Genomic DNA, 25850 nt, shown 5'->3' on the forward strand with positions numbered 1-25850 from the left:
GCCCATCCTACCCACCGTGGGTGTACCGTGCTTCAGAGAACCAGTGTACCCGCCATATTATGTGTGTACTAGGTCCGTGTCGCCGCAAGATCCTGCAAATCCCCTGGGAGGACAGGCACACCAACATCAGTGTCCTCGCCCAGGCCAACATCCCCAGCATTGAAGCACTGACCACACTCGATCAACTTCGCTGGGCAGGCCACTTAGTCCGCATGCCAGACACGAGACTCCCGAAGCAATTGCTCTATGCGGAGCTCCTTCACGGCAAACGAGCCAAAGGTGGGCAGCGGAAATGTTACAAGGACACCCTCAAAGCCTCCCTGATAAAGTGCAACATCACCACTGACACCTGGGATTCCCTGGCCGATCCCCGCCCTAAGTGGAGAACGTGCATCCAGGAGGGTGTTGAACTCTTCGAATCTCAACGCCGCGAGCGTGAAGAGGTCAGGCGCAGGCAGTGGAAGGAGCGTGCGGTAAATCAGTGCCACCCACCCCTTCCCCCGACGAATGTCTGTCTCACCTGTGACAGGGTCTGTGGCTCTCGCATTGGACTGTTCAGCCACCAAAGAACTCACTTTAGGAGTGGAAGCAAGTCTTCCTCGATTCTGAGGGACTGCCTATGAATGATGAATGAATGAGGTCCATGTAGCAGAGCCGGTCTCCAGTCGTCCTGGTTAACCCTTGCCGCTGGACCAAGACCTCGCTCTGTCAAGCCCCGTGTGGTGGCTGGTGTGCAGCGGCCACCCCACGTTAAAAAAATCCACGCACTGGCATCTTCCACCCTTCAGGATGTAGTTCAGGACCTGGAATATTAGGTCCTTCATTGAAATACCTGTGAACTCCTCCCTTTTTGGCGTGGAAGCAAGTCATCCTCGATACCAGGGACCGCCCAAGGAGAAGAAGAGGAGCACCCGCCATTCAGCTTGACATTTTTCTTTTATTATTTGTTCCTGGGATGTGAGCGTTGCTGGCAAGGCCGGCATTTATTGCCCATCCCTAATTGCCCCTTGAGAAGGTGGTGGTGAGCCGCCTTCTTGAACCGCTGTGGTGAAGGTGCTCCCACAGTGCTGTTAGGGAGGGAGTTCCAGGATTGTGACCCAGCCATGATGAAGGAACGGCCGATACATTTCCAAGTCGGGATGGTGTGTGTGACTTGGAGAGGAAGGACATTCTTGCTATTGAGGGAGTACAGCGAAGGTTCACCAGACTGATTCCTGGGATGGCAGGGCTGACATATGAAGAAAGACTGGATCGACTAGGCTTGTATTCAATGGAATTTAGAAGAATGAGAGGGGATCTCATAGAAACATATAAAATTCTGACAGGATTGGACAGGTTAGATACAGGAAGATTGTTCCCGATGTTGGGGAAGTCCAGAACCAGGGGTCACAGTCTAAGGATAAGGGGTAAGCCATTTAGGACCGAGATGAATAGAAACTTCTTCACTCAGAGAATTGTGAACCTGTGGAATTCTCTACCACAGAAAGTTGTTGGGGCCAGTTCATTAGTTATATTCAAAAGGGAGTTAGATGTGGCCCTTACGGCTAAAGGGATCAAGGGGTATGGAGAGAAAGCAGGAATGGGGTACTGAAGTTGCATGATCAGCCATGATCATATTGAATGGTGGTGCAGGTTCGAAGGGCCGAATGGTCTACTCCTGCACCTATTTTCTATGTTTCTTTGAACATGGAGGTGGTGGTGTTCCCATGCGCCTGCTACCCTTGTCCTTCTAGGCGGTAGAGGTCGCGGGTCTGGGAGGTGCTGCCGAAGAAGCCTTTGCGAGTTGCTGCAGTGCCTCTTGAAACTTACCTGCCAGCTGGATCCACACCAGTTTCAGAATGATCCGGGGGTCACTGGCATCCGAGGGAGTAGAAATTATAATCGGCAAAGCTCACCTACGATCATTTAACGTGCTCACTTCGACCCAATCCCACCCCAAACTGGGGTTGAAAGTCAAAGAAGGATACATCCAGAAACAAACTGTCTGGAAAAAAAAGTGTTTTACTGGGTTGTATGGTGGTGCAAAAATGCAGCAGAGGGCTTCATTTTCTAACGATTGGACCTGATTAACAAAATCCTTCCTCGGGGATGCAAAGACCTCATTACCTGCTTAGGTGTCTTTTGGGACATGGGTTTACCAGTTAGATGCCAATTAAACTCATTGGAAAACTGAGTTATGTTGGCACCGCTCACTGCAAAATGTTGTTCTAGGAATCGTGAGGTTATTCTATTGAAGGGAAGTCTTTCAAGAATCATTCCAATGTATGAATGTGATAAGTTTCTCAGTGGGTAGCACTCTCGCCTCTGAGTCAGAAGATTCTAATTGCACATTCCAGAGAAACTGTCTTATCCTCCAAGGCGACCAATCATCAATCAGGTCATGTGATCATGGAGAGCCTATCAGAGACAATCAGAGCATTCTGCTAGTACAAATAACTACGTCCGTGTAACAAGGTCCCTTTAGGGCCAATTGTGCGCTGAGGGACCACGTCCATTAGGAACTGGATTGAGACTGGCCAGCCTCATTTCACACCGATCCTTGCGGGTTATCCGTCATTCCTGGCAGGATTTGTAACCACAGATGAAAAGTCCAGTGTCTAACCCACAATGCCACCCAGCCCTTCAGATTCCAAACATCAGGACCGAGATGCTGTTATCTGTGAACATCTGTAAGACAAAGGTCCTCCACCAGCCTGTCCCCGCCGCACAGCATTGCCCCCCAGTCATCAAGATCCACGGCGCAGCCCTGGACACCGTGGACCACTTCCCATACCTCGGGGACCTCCTATCAACAAGAGCAGACATTGACGACGAGATTCAACTCCGCCTCCTGTGCGCTGCCTGAGGAAAAGAGTGTTTGAAGACCAGGCCCTCAAATCTACCACCAAGCTCATGGTCTACAGGGCTGTAGTAATACCTGCCCTCTTGTATGGTTCAGAGACATGGACCATGTACAGTAGACACCTCAAGTCGCTGGAGAAATACCACCAATGATGTCTCCGCAAGATCCTACAAATCCCCTGGGAGGACAGACGCACCAACATCAGCGTCCTCAACCAGGCCAATATCCCCAGCATTGAAGCACTGACCACACTTGATCAGCTCCGCTGGGCAGGCCACATTGTCCGCATGCCAGACACGAGACTCCCAAAGCAAACGCTCTACTCGGAACTCCTTCACAGCAAACGAGCCAAAGGTGGGCAGAGGAAACATTACAAAGACACCCTCAAAGCCTCCCCAATAAAGTGCAACATCCCCACCGACACCTGGGAGTCCCTGGCCCAAGACCGCCCTAAGTGGAGGAAGTGCATCCGGGAGGGCGCTGAGCACCTCGAGTCTCGTCGCCGAGAGCATGCGGAAAGCAAGCGCAGGCAGCGGAAGGAGCGTGCGGCAAACCAGTCCCACCCTCCCTTTCCCTCAACCACTGTCTGTCCCACCTGTGACAGGGACTGTGGTTCCCGTATTGGACTGTACAGCCACCTAAGGACTCATTTTAAGAGTGGAAGCAAGATTCCGAGGGACTGCCCATGATGATGACGCTGTACCCTCATTCTACTCGCTGGCATTTCGCAACATCTCGGCTTGGCTGCAACACCCACCTCGTATTTCTGCCGCTTCAGCTTGTCCATCAGATCAAACTTCTCGGATTCTAGCTCATACATCCAGTTCCACAGTTCCTTGGCTTTCTCTCTGCACAGAAACAGAAGTAACAATTTGAATCGAGGCGCCTTGCTGAGTAATTGGTGTCGTGCTGAGGCCAGAAGGTCCCAGGCTCATGCTGAGTGGCGATTGCGGCAGGGACTGGCCTCACTGCCCGAGGATAATTTACAGCAAGTAATGGAATGTTGGCCTGTATTGCAAGGGGGATGGAGTATAACAGTAAGGAAGTCCTGCTACGACTGTACAGGGCATTGGTGAGACCACACCTAGAGTACTGCGTATAGTATTGGTCTCCTTATTTAAGGAAGGATATACTTATATTGGAGGCAGTTCAGAGAAGGTCCACGAGATTGATTCCTGATGTTGAAGAAAGGTTGAGCAGGTTGGGCCTATGGGATTCATAGAAACATAGAAAATAGGTGCAGGAGCAGGCCATTCGGCCCTTCGAGCCTGCACCACCATTCAATATGATCATGGCTGATCATGCATTTCAGTACCCCATTCCTGCTTTCTCTCCATACCCCCTTGATCCCTTTAGCCATAAGGGCCACATCTAACTCCCTTTTGAATATATCTAACGAACTGGCCTCAACAACTTTCTGTGGTAGAAAATTCCACAGGTTAACAACTCTCTGAGTGAAGAAGTTTCTCCTCATCTCGGTCCTAAATGGCTTACCCCTTATCCTTAGACTGTGACCCCTGGTTCTGGACTTCCCCAACATCAACAACATTCTTCCTGGATCTAACCTGTCCAATCCCGTCAGAATTTTATATGTTTCTATGAGATCCCCTCTCATTCTTCTAAATTCCATTGAATACAAGCCTAGTCGGGTTATGGGGAGCGGGCAGGGAAATGGACCTGAGTCCATGATCAGCCATGATCGTATTAAATGGCGGAGGAGCCGTATGGCCTACTCCTGCTCCTATTTCTTATGTTCTTATACTCATTGGAATTTAGAAGAATGAGAGGTGATCTTATTAAAACATATAAGATTCTGAGGGGGCTGGACAGGGTAGATGCTGAGAGGATGTTTCTCTTCGTGGGGGAATCTCGAACTAGGGGGCATAGTTTCAGAATAAGGGGTCACCTATTTCTAACAGAGATGAGGATGAATTTCTTCTCTCAGAGGGTCGTAACTCTTTGGAATTCTCTGCCCCAGAGAGCTGTGGAGGCTGGGTCATTGAATATATTCAAGGCAGAGATATACAGATTTTTGAACGATAAGGGAGTCAAGGGATATGGGGATAGGGCAGGAAAGTGGAGGTAGAAGATCAGCCATAATCTTATTGAATGGCGGAGCAGGCTCGAGGGGCTGAATGGCTGACTCCTGCTCCTAATTCTTATGTTCTTATGAAATGATTCACTTCAGGGTTGAATAGTCACGGTCCAGGGCCACACGTGGGAAAATGACCACTGGAGGGCAGCCATTACACACAGAATCACGGTGCCAACCCTGGTTGGACGTATTCCAGGAGATTTCATCACATGACCTCCTAACGCCTCACCCCACGCTCCCACCATTGGTCGCCTGACACATCCATCCTTGCGCCCTCCCCACCCGTCACCGCCTCCCCACCACCCCCCCCTTCCCACAGCCAATTGGGAAGCAAACAGACACTTGCGTACCTGATTGGATAATTCTGACTGTCATTCAAACAGCATTTCCCCGCCCATCTGCTATATAACTAATAAACGATAGCGTTGCAAGAGAATGAAAAAAAAGACACGCAGGGCTAGAAATTGATTATCGTTTGGGGGGTGGCGTTAACACTCGGGCCTCCCGTCAGGTGCAGGAGTCTCACCCTTCGCAATAAATTGGTGTTACCGGCCCCGGCAGGACGGGGCGATCGTCCCACTTCCTTCCCGGAGTGGTAACGGGGCGCAGGCCTCAGCAACGCTATGAGGGGGTTACCTTGTGATGATAGGTTGAGTAGACTGGGTCTTTACTCGTTGGAGTTCAGAAGGATGAGGGGTGATCTTATAGAAACATTTAAAATCATGAAAGGGATAGACAAGATAGAGGCAGAGAGGTTGTTTCCACTGGTCGGGGAGACTAGAACTAGGGGGCACAGCCTCAAAATACGGGGGAGCCACCGAGTTGAGAAGGAATTTCTTCTCCCAGAGGGTTGTGAATCTGTGGAATTCTCTGCCCAAGGAAGCAGTTGAGGCTAGCTCATTGAATGTATTCAAGTCACAGATAGATAGATTTTTAACCAATAAGGGAATTAAGGGTTACGGGGAGCGGGCGGGTAAGTGGAGCTGAGTCCACGGCCAGATCAGCCATGATCTTGTTGAATGGCGGAGCAGGCTCGAGGGGCTAGATGGCCTACTCCTGTTCCTAATTCTTATGTCCTTATGTTCTTAAACCCTGGGCCGCGCAGCGCTGCCGTGTCCGAGGGGCTGTACCCTCAATTAAAGGGAAGGGCCCAGGCTGCCGACTCTGCCACCGACCTGGGGCACTGGAGCGCGGGGGTGCCAACTGCCGGGCTGAGCGATCGCTGGACCGACCCCCCCCCCCCCACACCCCCCCCTCCGCAAAGAAACCGCGACCGGATCGGCAACGGAAAGGTCAGATTTTTTTTTCTTCTTTCTCAGCAGTCGGCCTTCTCCCCTTTCATTTTCAGCTCCGGTAGCGGTTGGCCGCTCATCACCCGACACCGCTGCAGGGTCCGAAACCCCGTTTCGGGTCCGTGGGCGCTGCGGGCGGCGATGACGTCTCGATCTCTGGGCGCAGGAGACCGTGGAGCTGCCACTAAACTCCCACCGAGTATGGTGGCAATCGTTGCCAGCGTCATGCCTGGGCGGTAAAGCATTTCTCCCCCCGCCCCCCCCCCTCCCGCTCTCCCCCCCCCCCCATCCAGGGGCGCCAAAGGGAGGCGCAAACGCAGCTAATTTCTCCCGCACAATTTATTTAACGCCCCCATGGATTTTTCTCTCCGGGCTGGCCCTCAGGAGTGGCCAAGAGATGAATCTTCAATTGCTGGGAGACTCCGGTTCCGGCCTGGAGGGTTGGTATCTCTACCGTCAAATATCTCCGTAGCTTCAGGAGCGGAGGAAAAAACTGAGAGAATTGTTTTTCTCCCCAAGGGCAGATTACGCAAAGAGGGAGCGAGCTGTAAAAATACGATTGACCCAAGTTGGAATTAAAATGAGATAGTGACGCCAGGAATTGGAGATGAAAGGATCTGACTGGCTTTACCTCATTTTCTCTTCGGTGAGATGGTCGATTTTGAGAGGCTTACGTCTCTCTGCCAGAACCTTCTTCTTCATTTCACGCCCCGTCTGCCTTTTGCCTCGTCTCTGCTCGGCCTGTGGAACAAACACAACGGCAAACACTTGACTTCCTCCGTAGGTCTGGCAATGCCTCGAATTTTAAATTCTCATCCTGGTGTCCAAATCCCTCCAGGGCCTCGCCCCCTCCATACCTCAGTAACTTCCTCCAGCCCAACAACCCTCCGAGATCTCTGCGCTCCTCCAATTCTGGTCTGTTGTGCACCCTTCACTCCCTCCCCACCCCTCCACCATCAGTGGCCGTGCCTTCTGATGCCTGGGCCCCAAGCTCTGGAACTCCCTCCCTAAACCTCTCCGCCTCTCTACCACTCTTTGCTCCTTTAAGACGCTCCTTAAAACCGACCTCTTTGACCCAGCTTTTGATCACCTGGCCTGATATCTCCTTATGTGGCTGGGTGTTAAATTTTGATTGACAACGTTCCTGTGAAGCATCTTGGGAATTTTTACGACTAAAAGCAAAATTGCGCGGGAGTTAGCAGAGGCGTGAATCTTGGTAGCGCCGCACCCCGACTGGTAGCGCCCCGGCCTCCGCGCCACCCACGATGACATCATCGTCGTGCGCGGCGACCCCGTTTTTCCTCGCGGTGGAAATTGGGTAGCGCCCCCCCACCCCCCCCCCCCCCTCAGGCTGCCGCGGGCGATGTCAGCGCCAGCCTCGTGGGTCACGAGCCGGGCCGCACTTTGCTCGCGGGGGGTGAACGTTGAAGGGGAGGCGCGCTGCGCCGCCATTTTTTTTTTCTCTCCGACGCATCGGTGGGGCCGCTGTCCGCCGATATCACGGGGCACGTGCCGCGCTCGTGCAGCCCGGCACTGTGTCTTGGTGCCGGGGCAGCGGCCACGCCTCCCCGCATCCCCGGTGGCCGCGTGGAGGCCTGTCGAAGGGAGGGGAGGAACTTTGACGGAAGGGGAGGAACTTTGAAACGCATCAGCGCTGCGTGGAAAGGCCGCGTGGCTCTCCGCGATAAGCCTGGATAGCGTTCCCCCGATCGCACCCCAAGAGGAAGTGGAGCGCGTGACATTGCGCTACACTTCCTGCGAAGGGCGGTAACCCCAATTTTGCTGCCGGGGCGGAACTTGTGCGCCGAGCGCAGAATGTCCAGCCTGGGATTGGTTGCCGCCCCCAATCGAGGCGATACGCAATGTCTGCCCCTAAGCGTACATGGCCATTTATAATTTAAAGGGGGCACCATTTTCATGGAAGTTTCAGGGAAACCTTTTGAGGAGGCAGTAATAGCGTTTCCATTTAATAGCAGCAACAGACTGTGCTGTTCGAAGTACTCGTCGTTACACAGGCATTGGCGAGGGCCCTACCTTAACAAGGTAACCGCCATAATGTGCGCCCATGTTAGACAGGACTTTCTTCTTCTTGGCATCATCCTCTGCACGTTTCTTGGCCTCTTCGTCCTCCTTGCGTGTTTTCTCCTCCTGTTTAATGGGTAATGGGGGTGGAGGAAAAGAAGACGCTGATTAACCGAGAATAGTCAATCTGTGCGGGACAGTGACGAGTGGAGAAGACACATGGCAGGGACACACGGAGGGACGGAGGAAGATGGACTCACAAGCAGCCTGGTCTGGCGGTCTCGTTCCTTTTCTGCGCGGAATCTCTGCTGTTCAGCTCTCTCCGCTCTCCGGTGTTCCTAGATATGGAACGACAACATCTTGCGTCACAACATCAGAACATAAGCAATAGGAGCAGGAGTAGGCCATTTGGCCCCTCGAGCCTGCTCCGCCATTCAATAATATTATGTCCGTAATGTACCTATGAATGACTGCACGAGGCAATGTGTTGTACTCAAACTGTAGTGACCTTGGTCCTTTATTCCAAACTTCAGAGTGAGGCACAAGCATGGTGGGCAGCCTTTTATACAGCCCTTGCCACCAGGGCAGGAAACCCCGGTCTCCGCCAGTTGCACCCTCTAATGGTGCCAGCATAGTATATACACAGTGTAAACCTCATTGATAGTCCATCCAGTAAACAAGTCTCCATCTTATGCAACGACATAGTGACTACACAGCGCGTATATCTATAGTCTGCATATATAACAAATAAGATAATGACTGATCTGATCTTGGGCTCAGCTCCACTTCCCCGCCCACTCCCCCTAACCCTTCATTCCCTTATCGCTCAAAAATCTGTCTATCTCCACCTTGAATATATTCAATGACCCAGCCTCCGCAGCTCTTTGGGGCAGAGAATTCCAAAGATTCCAGATCCTCTGAGAGAAGAAATTGCTCCTCATCTCCGTCTTAAATGGGTGACCCCTTATTCTGAAACTATGCCCCCCTAGTTCTCGATTCCCCCACGAGGGGAAATATTCTCTCTGCATCTACCCTGTCGAGCCTGTTATATATGCAGACTATAGATATACTCTCTGTGTAGTCACTGTATAGTTGCATAAGATGGAGACTTGTTACCTGATGTGCTATCAGTAAGGTTTACACTGTGTATATACTTTGCTGGCACCACTAGAGGGTGCAACTGGTGGAGACCTGGGTTTCCTGCCCTGGTGGCAGGGGCTGTATAAAAGGCTGCCCACCATGCTTGTGCCTCACTCTGGAGTTACGAATAAAGGACTAAGGTCATCACAGTTTGAGTACAACACATTGCCTCGTGCAGTCATTCACAGGTACATCACAGACTTAACAGAGCCCCCTCAGAATCTTATACATTTTAATAAGATCGCCTCTCATTCTTCTAAACTCCAATCAGTATAGGTCCAACCTGCTCAACCTTTCCTCATAAGATAAATTAACGCGCAGTCCAAAATTTACAAACCTAAGTGAAGGGCTAAGGCGGAGCTGGCCGGGTGGAATCCTCGATTGGGATTCGTAAACACCTCAGATTGCTGCAAATCTGGTCGGGCGTATTCCTGGAGGATTCATCACATGACCTCCCACCTCCACCCGCCTCCCCCAGTCAAACAGCCCTTTTCTCCCCATTTCCAGTATTTTTATAATAAGAAAGAAAGTCTTGCATTTATATAGCGCCTTTCACGGCCACTGGACGTCTCAAAGCGCTTTACAGCCAATGAAGTGCTTTTTGGAGTGTAGTCACTGTTGTAATGTGGGAAATACGGCAGCCAATTTGCGCACAGCAAGCTCCCACACACAGCACTGTGATAATAACCAGATAATCTGTTTTCATGATGTTGATTGAGGGATAAATATTGGCCCCCGGACACCGGGGATAACTCCCCTGCTCTTCTTCGAAATAGTGCCACGGGATCTTTTATGTTCACCTGAGAGAGCAGACGGGGCCTCGGTTTAACGTCTCATGAGAAAGACGGCACCTCCGACAGTGCAGCGCTCCCTCAGCACTGCCCCTCCGACAGTGCGGTGCTCCCTCAGTACCGCCCCTCCGACAGTGCGGTGCTCCCTCAGCACTGCCCCTCCGACAGCGCGGCGCTCCCTCAGCACTGCCCCTCCGACAGTGCGGCCCTCCCTCAGCACTGCCCCTCCGACAGTGCAGCGCTCCCTCAGTACCGCCCCTCCGACAGTGCGGTGCTCCCTCAGCACTGCCCCTCCGACAGCGCGGCGCTCCCTCAGCACTGCCCCTCCGACAGTGCGGCCCTCCCTCAGCACTGCCCCTCCGACAGTGCAGCGCTCCCTCAGTACTGCCCCTCCGACAGCGCGGCGCTCCCTCAGCACTGCCCCTCCGACAGTGCGGCACTCCCTCAGCGCTGCCCCTCCGACAGTGCGGCGCTCCCTCAGCACTGCACTGGGAGTCTCGGCCTAGATTTATGTGCTTAATTCCCTGGAGTGGCTCTTGAACCCATAACCTTCTGACTCAGAGGCGAGAGAGTGCTGCCCACTGAGTCACAGCTGACACTGTAATATACTAAAGTGTGTGAAGATAATGATAAAGAAAGCACACAACATGCTCCAGAGACCCCATGATTTTTCTTTTCCAGGTTCTTCACGGCAGGGTCCAGGAAATTAATCTTCAATTCCTGGAGACACTTGGACAGTGCTGGAAGATTGGCGACCCGAAGCGAACCAGGCTATTTTGTTTTGGAAACAGTTGGGCTATTTGTGAAGGAAATTCGGTCCCGTGTTTTTTGAGGCGGTGACAGCGGCTGAGCGTTGATTTTTACGCCGGGCGGTAATCACCGCCTCAAACTGTGCAAAATTCAGTTTTGCCGCCCAAAGGTGAGAGAGCAGCACTTAAAGTGGCATTGCATACTCACCCTCGGGCGCCAAGGGAGCGGTGTCTCAGGAGACCGACCGAATTTCCCCACGGTAGGCTGCCGGCATGCGAGATGAAAAAAACGGAACAGAAAAGTTTCCGACACTTTCCCTCACTCTCACTTTCCCCACTGGTCCCATTAATGTATAAATGCTAAAAAATATTAAAGTTAACCACTTACGTTGCTCCCTGGACGCTCCCGCCCCGGGAATCCCTGATGCCCCACCACCTTTCCCAGGCTGTACGGACGCCTGCCGGTAAGGCCACCGTGCTCACCGAATATCGCAGTCACGGGGGCATTGCACGCTCGATGATGTCACCACGTGGGTGGCATCAGAGCGCGCAGCGGTACGCCTTGGTGCCCAATTAAATTTGCCGTGAGCCCAGGAACCCGGTCGCCCCAGTAACCCCTTAGCCGCCTGTTAGCCATCCCTCTCCGGCGCTAACGAGTGGCGTTGCCAACCGAATTTCGATCCCAAAATGTCTTCCGGAAGGAAGGGGACCGTGGTACATGTATCCTTTCACAAGGACCATACATACTGACCAACAAAATACGGATACGTGCCACAGCATCTCACAATATGTGACAGGACTGTGATATTTTTCTTCTCAAGAAAGAGGAAGGCAGAGAATGACCACAGTGACCGAACTGGGAGGTCAGAATTTATTCAGGATCACTGATTGCGCTTTCCAGTTATCTGAACGGTTCTTATTTACGACTGGTGATCCGGGATCTACTCTGAATATTAACAGTGTCTTGCTTATATAATAAAATAAGATACTTATTGTTATGTATGCAACCCTATGCAACCTGTATCATGCCGCCACCAGTGGGCGTACGTGGGGGAGTCCCAAGGGATCCCAGCATCCCTTGGGAGCACTGTATATAAGCAGGCCTCCCATGCTGTACTGGCACTCTGGAGTTCGAATAAAGGAGCTAAGGTCACACTTACTCATGTCTACAGTACTCAGTTACATTGCTTTGTTGTGAACATAACACTTATCCAAGATCTGCCCTCGTTTCTTTGTTTCCCACGCTCGGTGAGTTCGAACTCGAGTGCTTGAAGCGCGAATACTCACAATCCTCTCCTTCAGGCCAATCAGTTCTTCCTCCTCTTTCTTTCTCTGCTCGAAATGCGCGTCAATCAGAGTCTGGAGTTCCAGGAGATCTTTCTCCATCCGCTTCCTGTGGATGTCCTATAAAGGAGGAGGGGGGTGTGGGGGAGAAACAATAAATCAAGGTATCAAAGTTCAGCAAACCCTAATCGAGCTTTGTCTGAAAGGAACTGCGCTGGGATGTTGCACGTATCTCTGTAAGGGGGCATTCAACGCAGTCACCTTTTTCCTACTTGTTTTTAGATGTCATTTTCCACTTTTGTCGTCAGCATTGGCCTCCGACCAATTGGCTTCCTGCCGATGTGCTCTCTCCTTCAGCCGGGAAGGAGAAGTCTGGACGGCAACCGCTGCCAACTCATCATTAATGTCATAGGGCCAGACTTTCCATAAAAGGCCCCCTCAACGCCCGACTGCCCGCTGAGAAGGATCGCCAATGCTCGGCGAGAGAAACGGGCGAGAATTTCCATTTTGAGGCTGAAGGTGTGTGGAACTGATAGCCCGGCGGAAAAACGCTGGCGTTGCACACTCATTGTCGGCGGGGAAGTGGAACGTTAGCCAAATGGGCGGTCGTTACCAGAATGGACGGCAAGTGCAAAAATTTAGGCCGAGGCTGCGGTTGGGCCTCCGGAGGGGGTAAAACTTAAAGGAAATATTATTATTAAAAAACCCATCTACAAAACGTTCCCGACAGTTTTAAGCCTAATCGGCGTGGGAAAATGTTAAATAAAGAATTACATAACCTTTCACTTAACTTTCTTTGCTGGTCCCCCCCCCTTTATCGCCCTGTTTAAGCAACTTTTACAGGGCGGGTCGCTCAGCGATCTGGACACCGGCAGATGAGCCCAAACTTACGTTGCACGTGGGCGGTCTGGTCCCGGCGGGCGACTTCTGTTGTGGGCGATACCAAGGAAAAAACTTGCGTGCAAACTCTCGCCGGGCAAAAAAAGCAGCCGCAACGCCGAGAAAATCACCGACAATGAAGCCGAAGGTATTTACAGCACCATTCACAGGCCATTTGGCCCAACTGGTTGTTTTTTGCTCCACACGAGTCTCCACCCACCCAACTTCATCTCAGCCTATCAACATTTCCTTTCGCCCTCATGTGTTTATCCAGCTTCCCCTTAAATGCATCGATACTATTCACCTCAACCCCTCCCTGTGGCAGCGAGTTCCACATTCTCACCGCTCTCTGGGTAAAGAAGTTTCTCCTGAACTCCATATTGGACTTACCCCATCCACCATTTTCACTCCCTCCACCGCCGGCGCCCCCTGGCTGCAGTGTGCACCATCCACAAGATGCACTGCAGCAACTCGCCAAGGCTTCTTCGGCAGCACCTCCCAAACCCGTGACCTCTGCCACCTAGAAGGACAAGGGCAGTAGGCGCATGGGAACACCACCACCTCCACGTTCCCCTCCCAGTCACACACCATCCCGACTGGGAAATATATCGGCCGTTCCTTCATCGTCGCTGGGTCACAATCCTGGAACTCCCTCCCTAACAGCACTGTGGGAGCACCTTCACCGCACGGACTGCAGCGGTTCAAGAAGGCGGCTCACCACCACCTTCTCAAGGGGCAATTAGGGATGGGCAATAAATGCCGGCCTGGCCAGCGACGCCCACATCCTGTGAACGAATAAATAAATGCAGCCAGTCTGAAGGTTTACTCCCAGATGACTCACTGTCTCACTGTAGCCGGCCAAGGCGAGAGGCAGTGGACCACGAAGGCGTGACTCTGCCCTCTGGTTCCGCCTCTTTGTGTAAGGATTCACCACAGATTTCCCAGCACCTGCTGCTGCTATGGTTCAGATCAGGAACTGAGTGGAACCGGGGTCAGACGTACACTTCTCCATTGCTCCATGGCTCCAATCATGCTTTAACAAAAATCTGTCTATCTCCGCCTTGAATATATTCAATGACCCAGCCTCCACAGCTCTCTGGGGAGAGAATTCCAAAGATTCACGACCCTCTGAGAGAAGAAATTCCTCCTCATCTCCGTTTTAAATGGGCGACCCCTTATTCTGAAACTATGGCCCCTAGTTCTAGATTCCCCCACGAGGGGAAACAGTCCCTTCCCTCTCTCCATAACCCTTCACTCCCTTATCATTCAAAGATCTGTCTATCATAAGAACATAAGAAGATAGGAAATAGGAGCAGGAGTCGGCCATTCGGCCCCTCGAGCCTGCTCCGCCATTCATTGAGATTGTGGCTGATCTGATCTTGGCCTCAACTCCACTTCCCCACCCGCTCCCCATGATTCTTCACTCCCTTATCGCTCAACAATCTGCCTTTCTCCACCTAAAATTTACTCAATGACCCAGCTTCCACAGCTCTCTGGGGAAAGAATTCCAAAGATTCCCGACCCTCTGAGAGAAGAAATTCCTCCTCATCTCTGTCTTAAATGGGCGACCCCTTATTCTGAAACTATGCCCCCTAGTTCTAGATTCCCCCACGAGGGGAAAACATCCTCTCTGTATCTACCCTGTCAAGCCCTCTCAGAATCTTATACTTTTCAATAAGACCACCTCTCTTTCTTCTAAACTCCAATGCGTACAGGCCCAACCTGCTCAACCTTTCTTCATAAGACAACCCCTTCATCTCAGGGATCAACCGAGTGAACCTCGCCTCCAATGCGAGTATTGAGCTTTGCAATGATGCTTCTCGGAAGACTGAGACCGCCTGACCCCATTATAGGCCAATGATAAACACCAAACAGATCCGATTACCGGCGGGAACTTACATCAAAGTCAACCCTTTCTCCATCGGGGATTTTGGGACCAGAAATCTGGGGAACAACGAGCCTGGGAGAGACAAAATGGAGCATTACTTTCAGAACTGTCACCGCGTGCGATACCATTCTCAATAAGTCGTAACTGTGAGCGCTCATCGCTGAGCTTCGTGTATGTGTGGGGGAAATTTTAATCTAACCCTCCATCGGGAAGCTGACGGGATTGGGAGCAAATCTGGTTTAACAGCCCGCCACGATTTTACTCTCCATTGAAGTCAACCGAGACCAATATTGAGCAGGGTGTAAAACTGGCATTCTACCTGGTCCCACGAGTTTCTGCTGGGTGGATTAGATAAATATTATGGCCTACGGCCTGTCCATCTTTGTCCGTGTTTCCTTGTATGTATGTCACCATCTTTTGGATGTGACGTTAAACCGAGCTCCCGTCCGCTCTCTCAGACGTAAGAGATCCCATGGCGCTATTTCGAAGAAGAGCAGGGGAGTTATCTCCGGTGTCCTGGGGCCAATATTTATCCCTCAATCAAAATAACAAAAAAAAAAACAGTATATCTGGTTGTTATCACATTGCTGTTTGTGGGAGCTTCTAGGGCTCGTGAAAGGCGCTATATAAATGCAAGTCTTGCTTTCTTTTAATATGTTAAAAATATAAAGGTGCGCGTTTTTAACAGCTCAATAAATTGATGGTTCACAGAAATAGGCTTCGCTGTCCTGTGCTGAAGAAGTGAAACGTAAAACCCTCTGGGTAAAAGGAAGGCATTCTCTCCTGTGTGAAAGTGTGAATGCGGGTCAGGGGTCGGGCTTGGTTGCGATGTCCTCTGTACTGTATTTGCTTCACGGGTTCTTAGCTTAAGAATTCACAGCAACACGTTGCTATTAAGAACTAGTTTGTTTATTAGCAAAGGGTTCAACAATCACACTACACATTACCAGTTCATCCACCAGGCTCACAACTGCATACCTCATCGTGGATGGCCTCGACCCAACTGGCTGGGATTTTATTGAGTCTTGTGAACATCACGTGACTGGCTGAGCCACTCACAATGCAACAGCTCTACAAACCTGTGAGCATGCTCACAGGGGCATACATTACACCTTCTACGGTCAAATTGCCCATTGACACGCCCCCATCAGGGGTCACGCATGAATGGCACATAAAGGGCCACCTGGCTGGGGTACGGAAAAGAAGCCCGACAAGAACCAAGTGCCTTCCGGAAGGAAGGTAAGAAATAGGTGGAAAAGAAAGTCGTGCATTTATATAGCGCCTGTCACAACGACTGGATGTCTCAAAGTGCTTTACAGACAATGAAGTACTTTTGGAGTGTAGTCATTGTTGTAATGTGGGAAGCACGGCAGCCAATTTGCACAAAGCTAAGCTCCCACAAACAGCAATGAGATAATGACCCGATAATCTGTTTTTAGTAATGTTGGTTGAGGGATAAATATTGGCCCCAGGACACCGGGGATAAAATTCCCTGCTGTTGTTCGAAATAGTGCCGCGGGATCTTTTTCGTCCACCTGAGAGGGCAGACGGGATTTAACGTCTCATCCGAAAGACGGCCCCTCCGACAGTGTGGCGCTCCCTCAGCACTGCACTGGGAGTGCCAACCTAGATTTATGTGCTCAAGTCCCTGGAGTGGGACTTGAACCCACAACCTTCTGACTCCGAGGCGAGGGTGCTGTCCACTGAGCCACGGCTGGCACAGAGGGGTAAAAGATAGGCCGGGTGCGATGCAGAGTGTGTTGGAGAAACACAGAAAATAGCTGAGAAACTCTTACCCAATAGAACCCTCACTCAATAAACATTCTATAAATTGAAGAATTAATTCTTCTATCACAAGGTGTATTCTTTAATATTCTGCCACATGTACTTTGAAGAGACAATTTTTATATCTCCAAACGTTGATTTCAAACCCAGAGCCGCTCTGGGAGATGCAGCCGGGTGCGTGAAGTGTTAAACGTAAGTTCAAACTACTTACTTTGGTCTGGGCCGTTCCTCTTCTGCAAGCAAAGGGGAAAATAAAAGAAGAAATGTAATTTCTGAGGGTAACCTACTTCCAAATCTCGCTTAAACTAAAAAAAGAAATAGTCATTGTGAGTTCTTTGAAAAGTATGGAAAGGACAAACATCAGACGGAGATTGGCGTGCCGGTGTTATTTGAAGTCTGACAATGTGATTATAAAACAGAAGGGATGTGTTCATAAATCCCTTTGGCAAGCGGCCCAGCACGGCAGGATAGCAGAGAGTCGCTGTGTGCCAGAGATGGGCTACACGATCAGCACAATGTGGCACTCTGTGCCCAGTCTGACAGACCACTTCTGAACCTGCTCACACCAAGTGCTCTGTGCCAATTGTTCTCCGAGTCTGAATCACAGCATTCACGTGCATCTGTGGGCAATCAGATGGCTTGCACAGAGCACCTTTCTCTGCCTGGGTACATAAGAATTAGGAGCAGGAGTCGGCCATTCGGCCCCTCGAGCCTGCTCCACCATTCAATCAACTGATCTACCTCAACTCCACTTACTCGCCCGATCTCCATATTCCTTGTTCTTTTAATATTCAAAAATCTATCGATCTCGGTCTTGAATATACTCAACGACTGAGCCTCCACAGCCCTCGTGGGCAACGAATTCCAAAGATTCACCCCCCTCTGAGAGAAGAAACTTCTCCCCATCTCAGTCCTAAATGGCCAACCCCTTATTCTGAGATTGTGACCCCTGGTTCTAGACTCCCCAGCCCGGGGGGAAACATCCTCCCTGCATCTACCCTGTCAAGCCCTGTAGAAATGTATGGTTCAATGAGATCACCTCTCATTAAGAACATAAGAAATAGGAGCAGGAGTCGGCCATTCGGCCCCTCGATCACGGCTGATCCGATCTTGGGCTCAGCTCCACTTCCCCGCCCGCTCCCCTTAACCCCTAACATGCTTATCGTTCAGAAAATCGTTCAAAAATTATTCTTCTACTTCTGAGAATATAGGCCCAATCTACTCAATCTCTCCTCATAGGGTGGAGCAACTGAGTTCCAACCTTCCCTTGGCACAGGCTTGGCACTGCGGAGAAGTGGCGATACAGCTTAGAAATAGGCCCGTGGTCTCCACACCACCCAAAGGGGTGAGAGGGGAACAAGGGCTGTTAGAAAGAGATTGAATTGCTTTTAAAACAGGAAGTGAAGAGGAACAAGCTCGAGGGGCTGAATGGCCTACTCCTATACCGATGAACTTTTTGGACACTTTGCGGGCATGGGTGCATGGACTTAACTGAGATGAAAAGTACCCCAGTTTCAGGGTCCCAATGTAATTTGCAGAGATATCTGTCACAAGCCACATTACGCACACAAAGCAAAGCACTCACAAGTGTGAAAGTGGAATTATTTACGTCATCATCATAGGCAGTCCCTCGGAATCGAGGAAGACTTGCTTCCACTCTTAATATGAGTCCTTAGGTGGCTGAACAGTCCAATACGAGAGCCACAGTCCCTGTCACAGGTGGGACAAACAGTGGTTGAGGGAAGGGGTGGGTGGGACTGGTTTGCCGCACGCTCCTTCCGCTGCCTGCGCTTGGTTTCTGCATGCTCTCGGCGATGAGACTCGAGGTGCTCAGCGCCCTCCCGGTTGCACTTCCTCCACTCAGGGCGGTCTTTGGCCAGGGACTCCCAGGTGTCAGTGGGGATGTTGCACTTTATCAGGGAGGGTGTCCTTGTAACGTTTCCTCTGCCCACCTGGGGCTCGCTTGTCGTGAAGGTGTTCTGAGTAGAGCGCTTGCTTTGGGAGTCTCGTGTCGGGGCATGCGGACGGGTGTGTCTGTTCATTCAACAGCATCCATTGGCCATCATACTACTGGTTTGATCATGTCATTTGACCAAAAGATGGTTGTCATGGTTGCAAAAGGCAACTTCTGTTTGTTGAATTCTGGTAATTGAGGCTGGTGCCATCACCAATAAATAAAGGAATCAGCTACCCCTTTTAAAGGGGCAGAACCAATAAAATTAAACAAAACTTAAAGGAAACTTCACAAATTAAACCAAAATACTTTTTTTGGACGGAGGATGAAGCACTCCAGTCCCACCGGTCGCGGAAGGCCTCGAGCCTGCCGGTGGACACCACATGCTCCATCTCCAGGGATACCCGGGCGCGAACGTAACCGCGGAGGACAGGCAGGCAGTCGGCCGAATGACCCTCCTCCCCCCCCCCCCGCCTCAATTGCCCGCTGCCTGGACCTGTTGAAGGCCACCTTGGCCAGGCCCAGGAGCTGTCCGATCAGGAGGTGTGCAAAAGTCAAATGTGTAGAATAACACAATGGTCAACTGTTGCACGCTCTCCCTCCACAACAACAACAACTTGTATTTATGTAGCACCTTTAATGTAGTGACTTTGACACCGAGCCACATAAGGAGAAAGTAGGGCAGGTGACCAAAAGCTGGGTCAAAGAGGTCGGTTTTAAGGAGCGTCTTGAAGGAGAAAAGAGCGATAGAAAGGCGGAGAGGTTTAGGGAGGGAGTTCCAGAGCTTGGGGCCCAGGCAACAGAAGGCACGGCCACCGATGGTGGAGCGATTATAATCAGGGATGCTCACGAGGGTGGAATTAGAGGAGCGCAGATATCTCCTGAAGGTGTTGGGATCTGTTTCACAGGAGCTGAAAACCCTCTAGCACCTTGACCAATAAGAAAATAAGAGCATAAGAAATAGGAGCAGGAGTCGGCCATTCGGCCCCTCAAGCCTGCTCTGCCATTCGATGAGATCATGGCTGATCTTCTACCTCAACTTCACTTTCCTGCACCATCCTCATATCCCTTGATTCCCTTAATATCCAAAAATCTATCGATTTCTGTCTTAAATGTACTTAAATTGGCCCTTCTTCATGTAATCTAGGTGTCCGCAGACTGCCTGACTGCTCTTGTCCTTATCCAACATGCATTCTCCAGTGGGCGTCACTGGATAGCCATCAGGCGTGCGAATCCCGGCTGATTTTTCCACTCCATAGCCCAAGCCCCAATCACAGCATCCCAGACGCTGACCCAGTTCAGATTGGGTAGCTCAGTACAACCCAGGATTTGGAATGGGAACCTTCTGGTCTGCATGGCTTAGCAACACACTGGTTGGTGCACCTACCCAACTAGGTCACTGAGGGAGCCACTCAGGGACAACTCAAAGATGTTCTCAAGCTTGTATCATAAACAACAACAACTTGCATTTATATAACACCTTTAACGAAGTAAAACGTCCAGGAGTATTATAAGACAAAGAATTTGACACCGAGCCACATAAGGAGAAATTAGGGCAGGTGACCAAAAGCTTGGTCAAAGAGGTAGGTTTTAAGGAGCTCCTTGAAGGAGGAAAGAGAAGTAGAGAGGCGGAGAGGTTTAGGGAGGGAGTTCCAGAGCTTGGGGCCCAGGCAACAGAAGGCACGGCCACCGATGGTGGAGCGATTATAATCAGGGATGCTCAACAGGGCAGAATTAGAGGAGCGCAGACATCTCATGGATTAACTGCACCCACTGAATAAACAGAGTACTTCACCAATATGGCTGAGTTCCAGACGTTCTACCACCTGTCTGACTCGCCCCCGGTAAATTAGATTTCTTTCACATTTGTGGAATCACCACTGTAACGTGGATTGGGGCAGAGAAAAACGTTAAAAAACGGTCACTGCGCCCCGTTTCGGACGGAGGGCAATTTCTACCTTAAAAAGATTTGACACCGAGTCACATAAAGAGATATTAGGACAGGCGGCCAAAAGCTTGCTCAAAGAGGTAGGTTTTAAGGAGTGTCTGAGAGGAGGATAGAGAGGTAGAGAGGCAGAGAGGTTTAGGCAGGGAGTGCCAGAGCTTAGGGCCTTGGCAGTTGAAGGCAAGGCCACCAATGGTGGAGCGAAGGAAATCGGGTTATGCTGTTGTCAGGGAACGGTTAGACTGCCCACAATGATGAAAAGTGGACTGCATCAAGCAAAGGTGGCAAGTATAATTCAGGACTGTACCATGCACACTGAAGCCCTGGAAGGCGAAACCTTCTCCAGGAGCCTCTTTCACGTGGGCACGAGTTTCCAGTAACCGCAGTATAACCCAGCCTTACTCTGCAGTCTCCCGCCGAGCAGCATTGCTGAACCAGCCCGTCAAACAGCGGGAGCTGAAACTGTCACTGTCCCTAATTCAATACATGCTATGACATCACAGTGCGATAGATGCTGAAAACAACTACAACTTGTGTTTCTATGTAAACCTGTAAATACCTTGAGTAACCACCAGAGGGCTCATCCCCTGGAGTCCCAAGGAACCCCACAATCCCTTGGGAGCACCTGTACTTAAGGAGGCCTCACAGGCTGGAGAGGCACTCTGGAGACCTGCAATAAAGGACTACGGTCACACTTTACTTTGAGCTGACAGTATCTGATCAGACTCTTTATTCATACATAACAACTTGTGTCATGTATGTAGACCATTTTTATACTAACTGTATAGTCATATAAGGTGTGCCACCAGAGGGCACTGTGGTGGGAGACCTGAGGGTCACCTGCATAGGTGTGCAGGGCCCAGTATAAAAGGCTGCCCACCACGCCTGTGCCTCACTCTCTGGAGTTACAATAAATGGGACTAAGGTCACAACAGCTCAAGTACAATACTAGACCTCGTGGAGGCATTCATAAGAGTATTGAAGACATAACAACTTGTATTGTTGTTGGGAAACTTTTAAAAGCCAGCAACGAACGACTAAAAAAATAATAAAGTGATGGAGATAAATTATGAAAGTAAACTAGCATGAAATATAAAAACAGATTGTAAGAGTTTCTCCAGGTACATAAAAAGGAAAAAAGTGGCTAAAGTAAATGTTGGTCCCCTAGAGGATGAGACTGGAGAATTAAGAATGGGGAACAGGGAAATGGCAGAGACGTTGAACAAATATTTTGTATCGGTCTTCACGGTAGAAGACATTAAAAACATCCCAATAATGGATAATCAAGGGAGGGAGGAACTTAATACAATCACTATCACTAAAGAAGTAGTACTCGGTAAAATAATCGGACTAAAGGTGGACAAGTTCCCTAAATCTTGAAACTAAAACTAGGGGGCATAATCTCAGAATAAGGGGCCGCCCATTTAAAACTGGGATGAGGAGGAATTTTTTTCTCTCAGAGGGTTGTAAATCTGTGGAATTCTCTGCCCCAGAGAGCTGTGGAGGCTGGGTCATTGAATATATTTAAGGCGGAGATAGATAGATTTTTGAGTGATAAGGGAATACAGAATTATGGGGAGCGGGCAGGGAAGTGGAGCTGAGTCCATGATCGGATCAGCCATGATCTTATTGAATGGTGGAGCAGGCTCGAGGGGCCAAGTGGCCTACTCCTGTTCCTATTTCTTATGTTCTTGTGTTCTATATACAGTGCCTAAAACATTTCAAGGCGTTTCACGGGAGTGGTAACAGTCAAAATCTGACAAAAAGAGATATTAGGACAGATGACCAAAAGCTTGGTCAAAGAGGTAGTGATACGTATGCTTATCACTATAATAAATCACACGTGGCCCATTGCTGGAGCTAATCACCTTGTGACCTTTAGGTTTAATGTAAACTCCAAAAGTGAAACCTGCAGAGGAGCCTGCTTTATATAGGGAGGCAGCACGAGGTGCAGTAATGTGTGCCTCCCGGGCTTTCCCCATCTGCTGGCTGTTATATGTAATTACATGGTGCAGAGCATGGCTGCAAATACATCACAGGTAGGTTTTAATGAGCATCCTAAAGGAGGAAAGAGAGGCGGAGAGGTTTAGGGAGGGAATTCCAGAGCTTAGGGCTTTGGCAGATGATGGGGCAATGGAAATTGGGGACGGACAGGAGGTCAGAATTGGAGAAGCGCAGCGATCTCGGAGTGTTGTAGGGTTGGAGGAGGTTACAATACGTCCCTTGCAAACCTGTCAGTCCCTTAGCTGTGTGCCTCCTTCAAATCACAGAGCAGGTGAAATATGATCATTTGCACATGGCCAGATGCATGCACTAATGCTTTAAGTTTTGGGGGAAGCCAGAGTAATTTAAATCCCGAGCAAGAGATGCATTTGAAACTAAACTCTGATCTTTGAAATGAGAATAAATCATAAAAATAAAGTGACTGGAACCGAACATTATTTAAGGGTGCATCCACTTTGGATCGAAAAAGGATAGAACAGGGTACTTTCTAAATGGTGACAAGCTAAAAACAGTGCAGATCCAAAGAGACTTCCAGGTACATAGACCATTAAAATATGATGAACACGTACAGAAAATAAAGGCTAATAGAATGCTGGCTTTTATATCGAGAGAACTAGAACACAAGGGGGTAGAAGTTATACTGCAGCTGTACAGAGCCCTGGTTAGACCACACCTGGAACACTGTGAGCAGTTCTGGGTACCACACCTTAGGGAGGATATATTGGCCTTGGAGGGAGTGCAGTGTAGGTTTACCAGAATGATACCAGGATTCCAAGGGTTAAGTTACGAGAGAGATTACACAAACTAGGGTTGTACTCCCTCGAAGTTAGAAGGGTAAGGGGTGATCTGATCAAAGTTTTCAAAATATTAAGGGAAACAGATAGGGTAGGTAGAGAGAGACTATTCTCACTGGTTTGGGAGTCTAGGACTAGAGGGGCAGAGTCTAAAAATTAGAGCCAGACCTTTCAGGAGTGAAATTAGGAAATGCTTTTACATGCAAAGGGCGGTAGAAGTTTGGAACTTTCTTCCGCAAAAAGGCAATTTGTCATGTATTCTACATGGCTACTGTTGGTACTATCTCAAGAGGTGCCACCAGAGGGCACAGCAGTGGGAGACTCGTAGTTTACCTGTACAGGTGTGCCTGGCCCAGTATAAAAGGCAGGCCATCACGTGTGATCCTCACTCTGGAGTTAACAAATAAAGGACTAAGGTCACTACAGTTCAAGTACAACGCACTGCCTCATGGAGTCATTGTTAGAGCATCTAAGGACATAATACAATTGATGCTGGATTAATTGTTAATCTTAATAGCTTGATAGCTTTCTGTTAACAAAAGGTATGAAGGGATATGGGGCAAAGTTAGATCACAGATCAGCCGTGATCTCATTGAATGGCGGAACAGGCTCGAGAGGCTGAATGGCCTCCTCCTGTTCCTATGTTTCTCGAGAGATAACCTTTGGAAATTACAGCCTTCAAAAAGGTCAAGACCTCAGCTGTTTCCATGCCATTAATTCTCCATTAAATCGGTGTGTACGAGGTCTCAGTTAAGCTATTACAGCAGCAGGTTGAAGGCACAATTTACAGTTGCAAACTTTTTGACGTTTCTGTCTCTTTCGAGTACAGATACTACGCATTGAACAAAAGGTCACTTTTATTTTAAAGTTAGCCACATTGTAGAAGGAACTTGCATAACTGTGGTCTGCTGTTGGCCGACCCCAGGATACTCCAAAATCAAATGCGATTTTGTACCAGGAAATATCGCTGTCTCCTACCTTCGACCTCAGGTTGTTCGGCTTCTGCCAAGAGGGAGGGCGACCATAGGCAGTATGAGAGGCGGGAATTGGTGAATGAAAAATACAAGAACAGCAAGAGACAGTTAGAGCAACCTTCATAAAAGGCACCTTTTTAAATAAAGAACTGTGAAAGACATATATATATATATACAGTCCTGAAATTATGTGGGGTTCTCTTATATATACATGCACACACACATACACACACACACACAGAAATACACACACACACACACAGAAATAAACGCAGAAATACACAAAACATACACACACACATATATATGTACACACACACCAATGTTTCCTCTAATTTCTTTTGGCCTGCACAGTCCCTTTAATGGCTGCATGGGCCATTCAAAATTCTGCACATGCACAGTTTTTGCATTTAAAACCTGGTGAGCCAGCTGCATGGGAGCTCAAGACTGCTGCAATGCTGCACATCTTAAAGGGAACATTTGTACACACATACACACACATATACACGCACACACTTTTACACACACATTTTATATATATATATATACACACACACACATATATGCACGCGCACACATATACACATTATATATATACCCACAGAAATATACACACAAACATATACATACACATTTTATATATACATATATATACACACACATAAATATATACATGCATTATATATAATATAGACACATAAATGTATACACACATTTTATATATATACATACACACTATATATATATATATATATATACTCAGAAATATACACATACACACAGATATGTACACACACATTATATATAAATACACGCACACATATACACACATTATATATATATATATATATACACACACACAGAAGTATATATGCACAGAAATATACACACACACATATGATACATTTCTACAAGAGTTACTGAATAACCAGGAGTAAAAGGGATCCGAACACAATAACATGGAGGTCAGTTATGATTACATTGTGCATTGCTGTTAGTGTCGAGGGTTTGACTCCTGATGTAAAGGTAGGGACTGATGGTGAGCTCACCTTCCTGGCCGTATTGCTGTTCCTCTTCACGTAGTGAGACGAGCATGTGCAGTGAAAGAGAGACAGTTAGCGGGACAAGATACTCTGCAGCTGATTCACTTCAGTGTAAAGAATCTACCTGGGGGCTGAAACTGGAGTACTACTGCGAAGGGTGTGAAGATGTTTTTTTTTAATAGTTATGTTTCACTGATTTCCCAACAGGCACAGGCACTTAGATAGACATACAGTCACAGGCACATAGGTAGGCAATTACTTAAACACAGCGTCACATAGCTAAACATACCGTCACATGGATAAACACTGAGTCACAGATAACAAAGTCACATCACCAGACATAGGGCTAGAAATTCGTTATCGCCCACT

At 49.2% G+C, this 25850-nt stretch overlaps 1 protein-coding gene across 1 annotated transcript in view; it reads right to left on the reverse strand.

The window, feature by feature from the left end:
- tnnt1 (troponin T type 1 (skeletal, slow)) overlaps positions 1-25507 on the reverse strand; it is a 38594-nt gene extending 13087 nt beyond the window's left edge. Inside the window, exons 1-10 of the mRNA XM_070862363.1 lie at positions 25488-25507; positions 24443-24466; positions 23798-23854; positions 16979-17000; positions 14994-15054; positions 12219-12335; positions 8512-8589; positions 8264-8377; positions 6861-6970; positions 3600-3690 (exon numbers count right to left, since the gene is read on the reverse strand). Of these exons, the coding sequence (XP_070718464.1) occupies positions 3600-3690; positions 6861-6970; positions 8264-8377; positions 8512-8589; positions 12219-12335; positions 14994-15054; positions 16979-17000; positions 23798-23837 (633 nt within the window). The 5' untranslated portion in view covers positions 23838-23854; positions 24443-24466; positions 25488-25507. The remainder of the gene's footprint in view (positions 1-3599; positions 3691-6860; positions 6971-8263; positions 8378-8511; positions 8590-12218; positions 12336-14993; positions 15055-16978; positions 17001-23797; positions 23855-24442; positions 24467-25487) is intronic.
- Between the last annotated feature and the right edge of the window lie 343 nt (positions 25508-25850).

The sequence above is a fragment of the Pristiophorus japonicus genome, chromosome 19, assembly GCF_044704955.1.
Source record: "Pristiophorus japonicus isolate sPriJap1 chromosome 19, sPriJap1.hap1, whole genome shotgun sequence".
Lineage (NCBI taxonomy): Eukaryota > Metazoa > Chordata > Chondrichthyes > Pristiophoridae > Pristiophorus > Pristiophorus japonicus.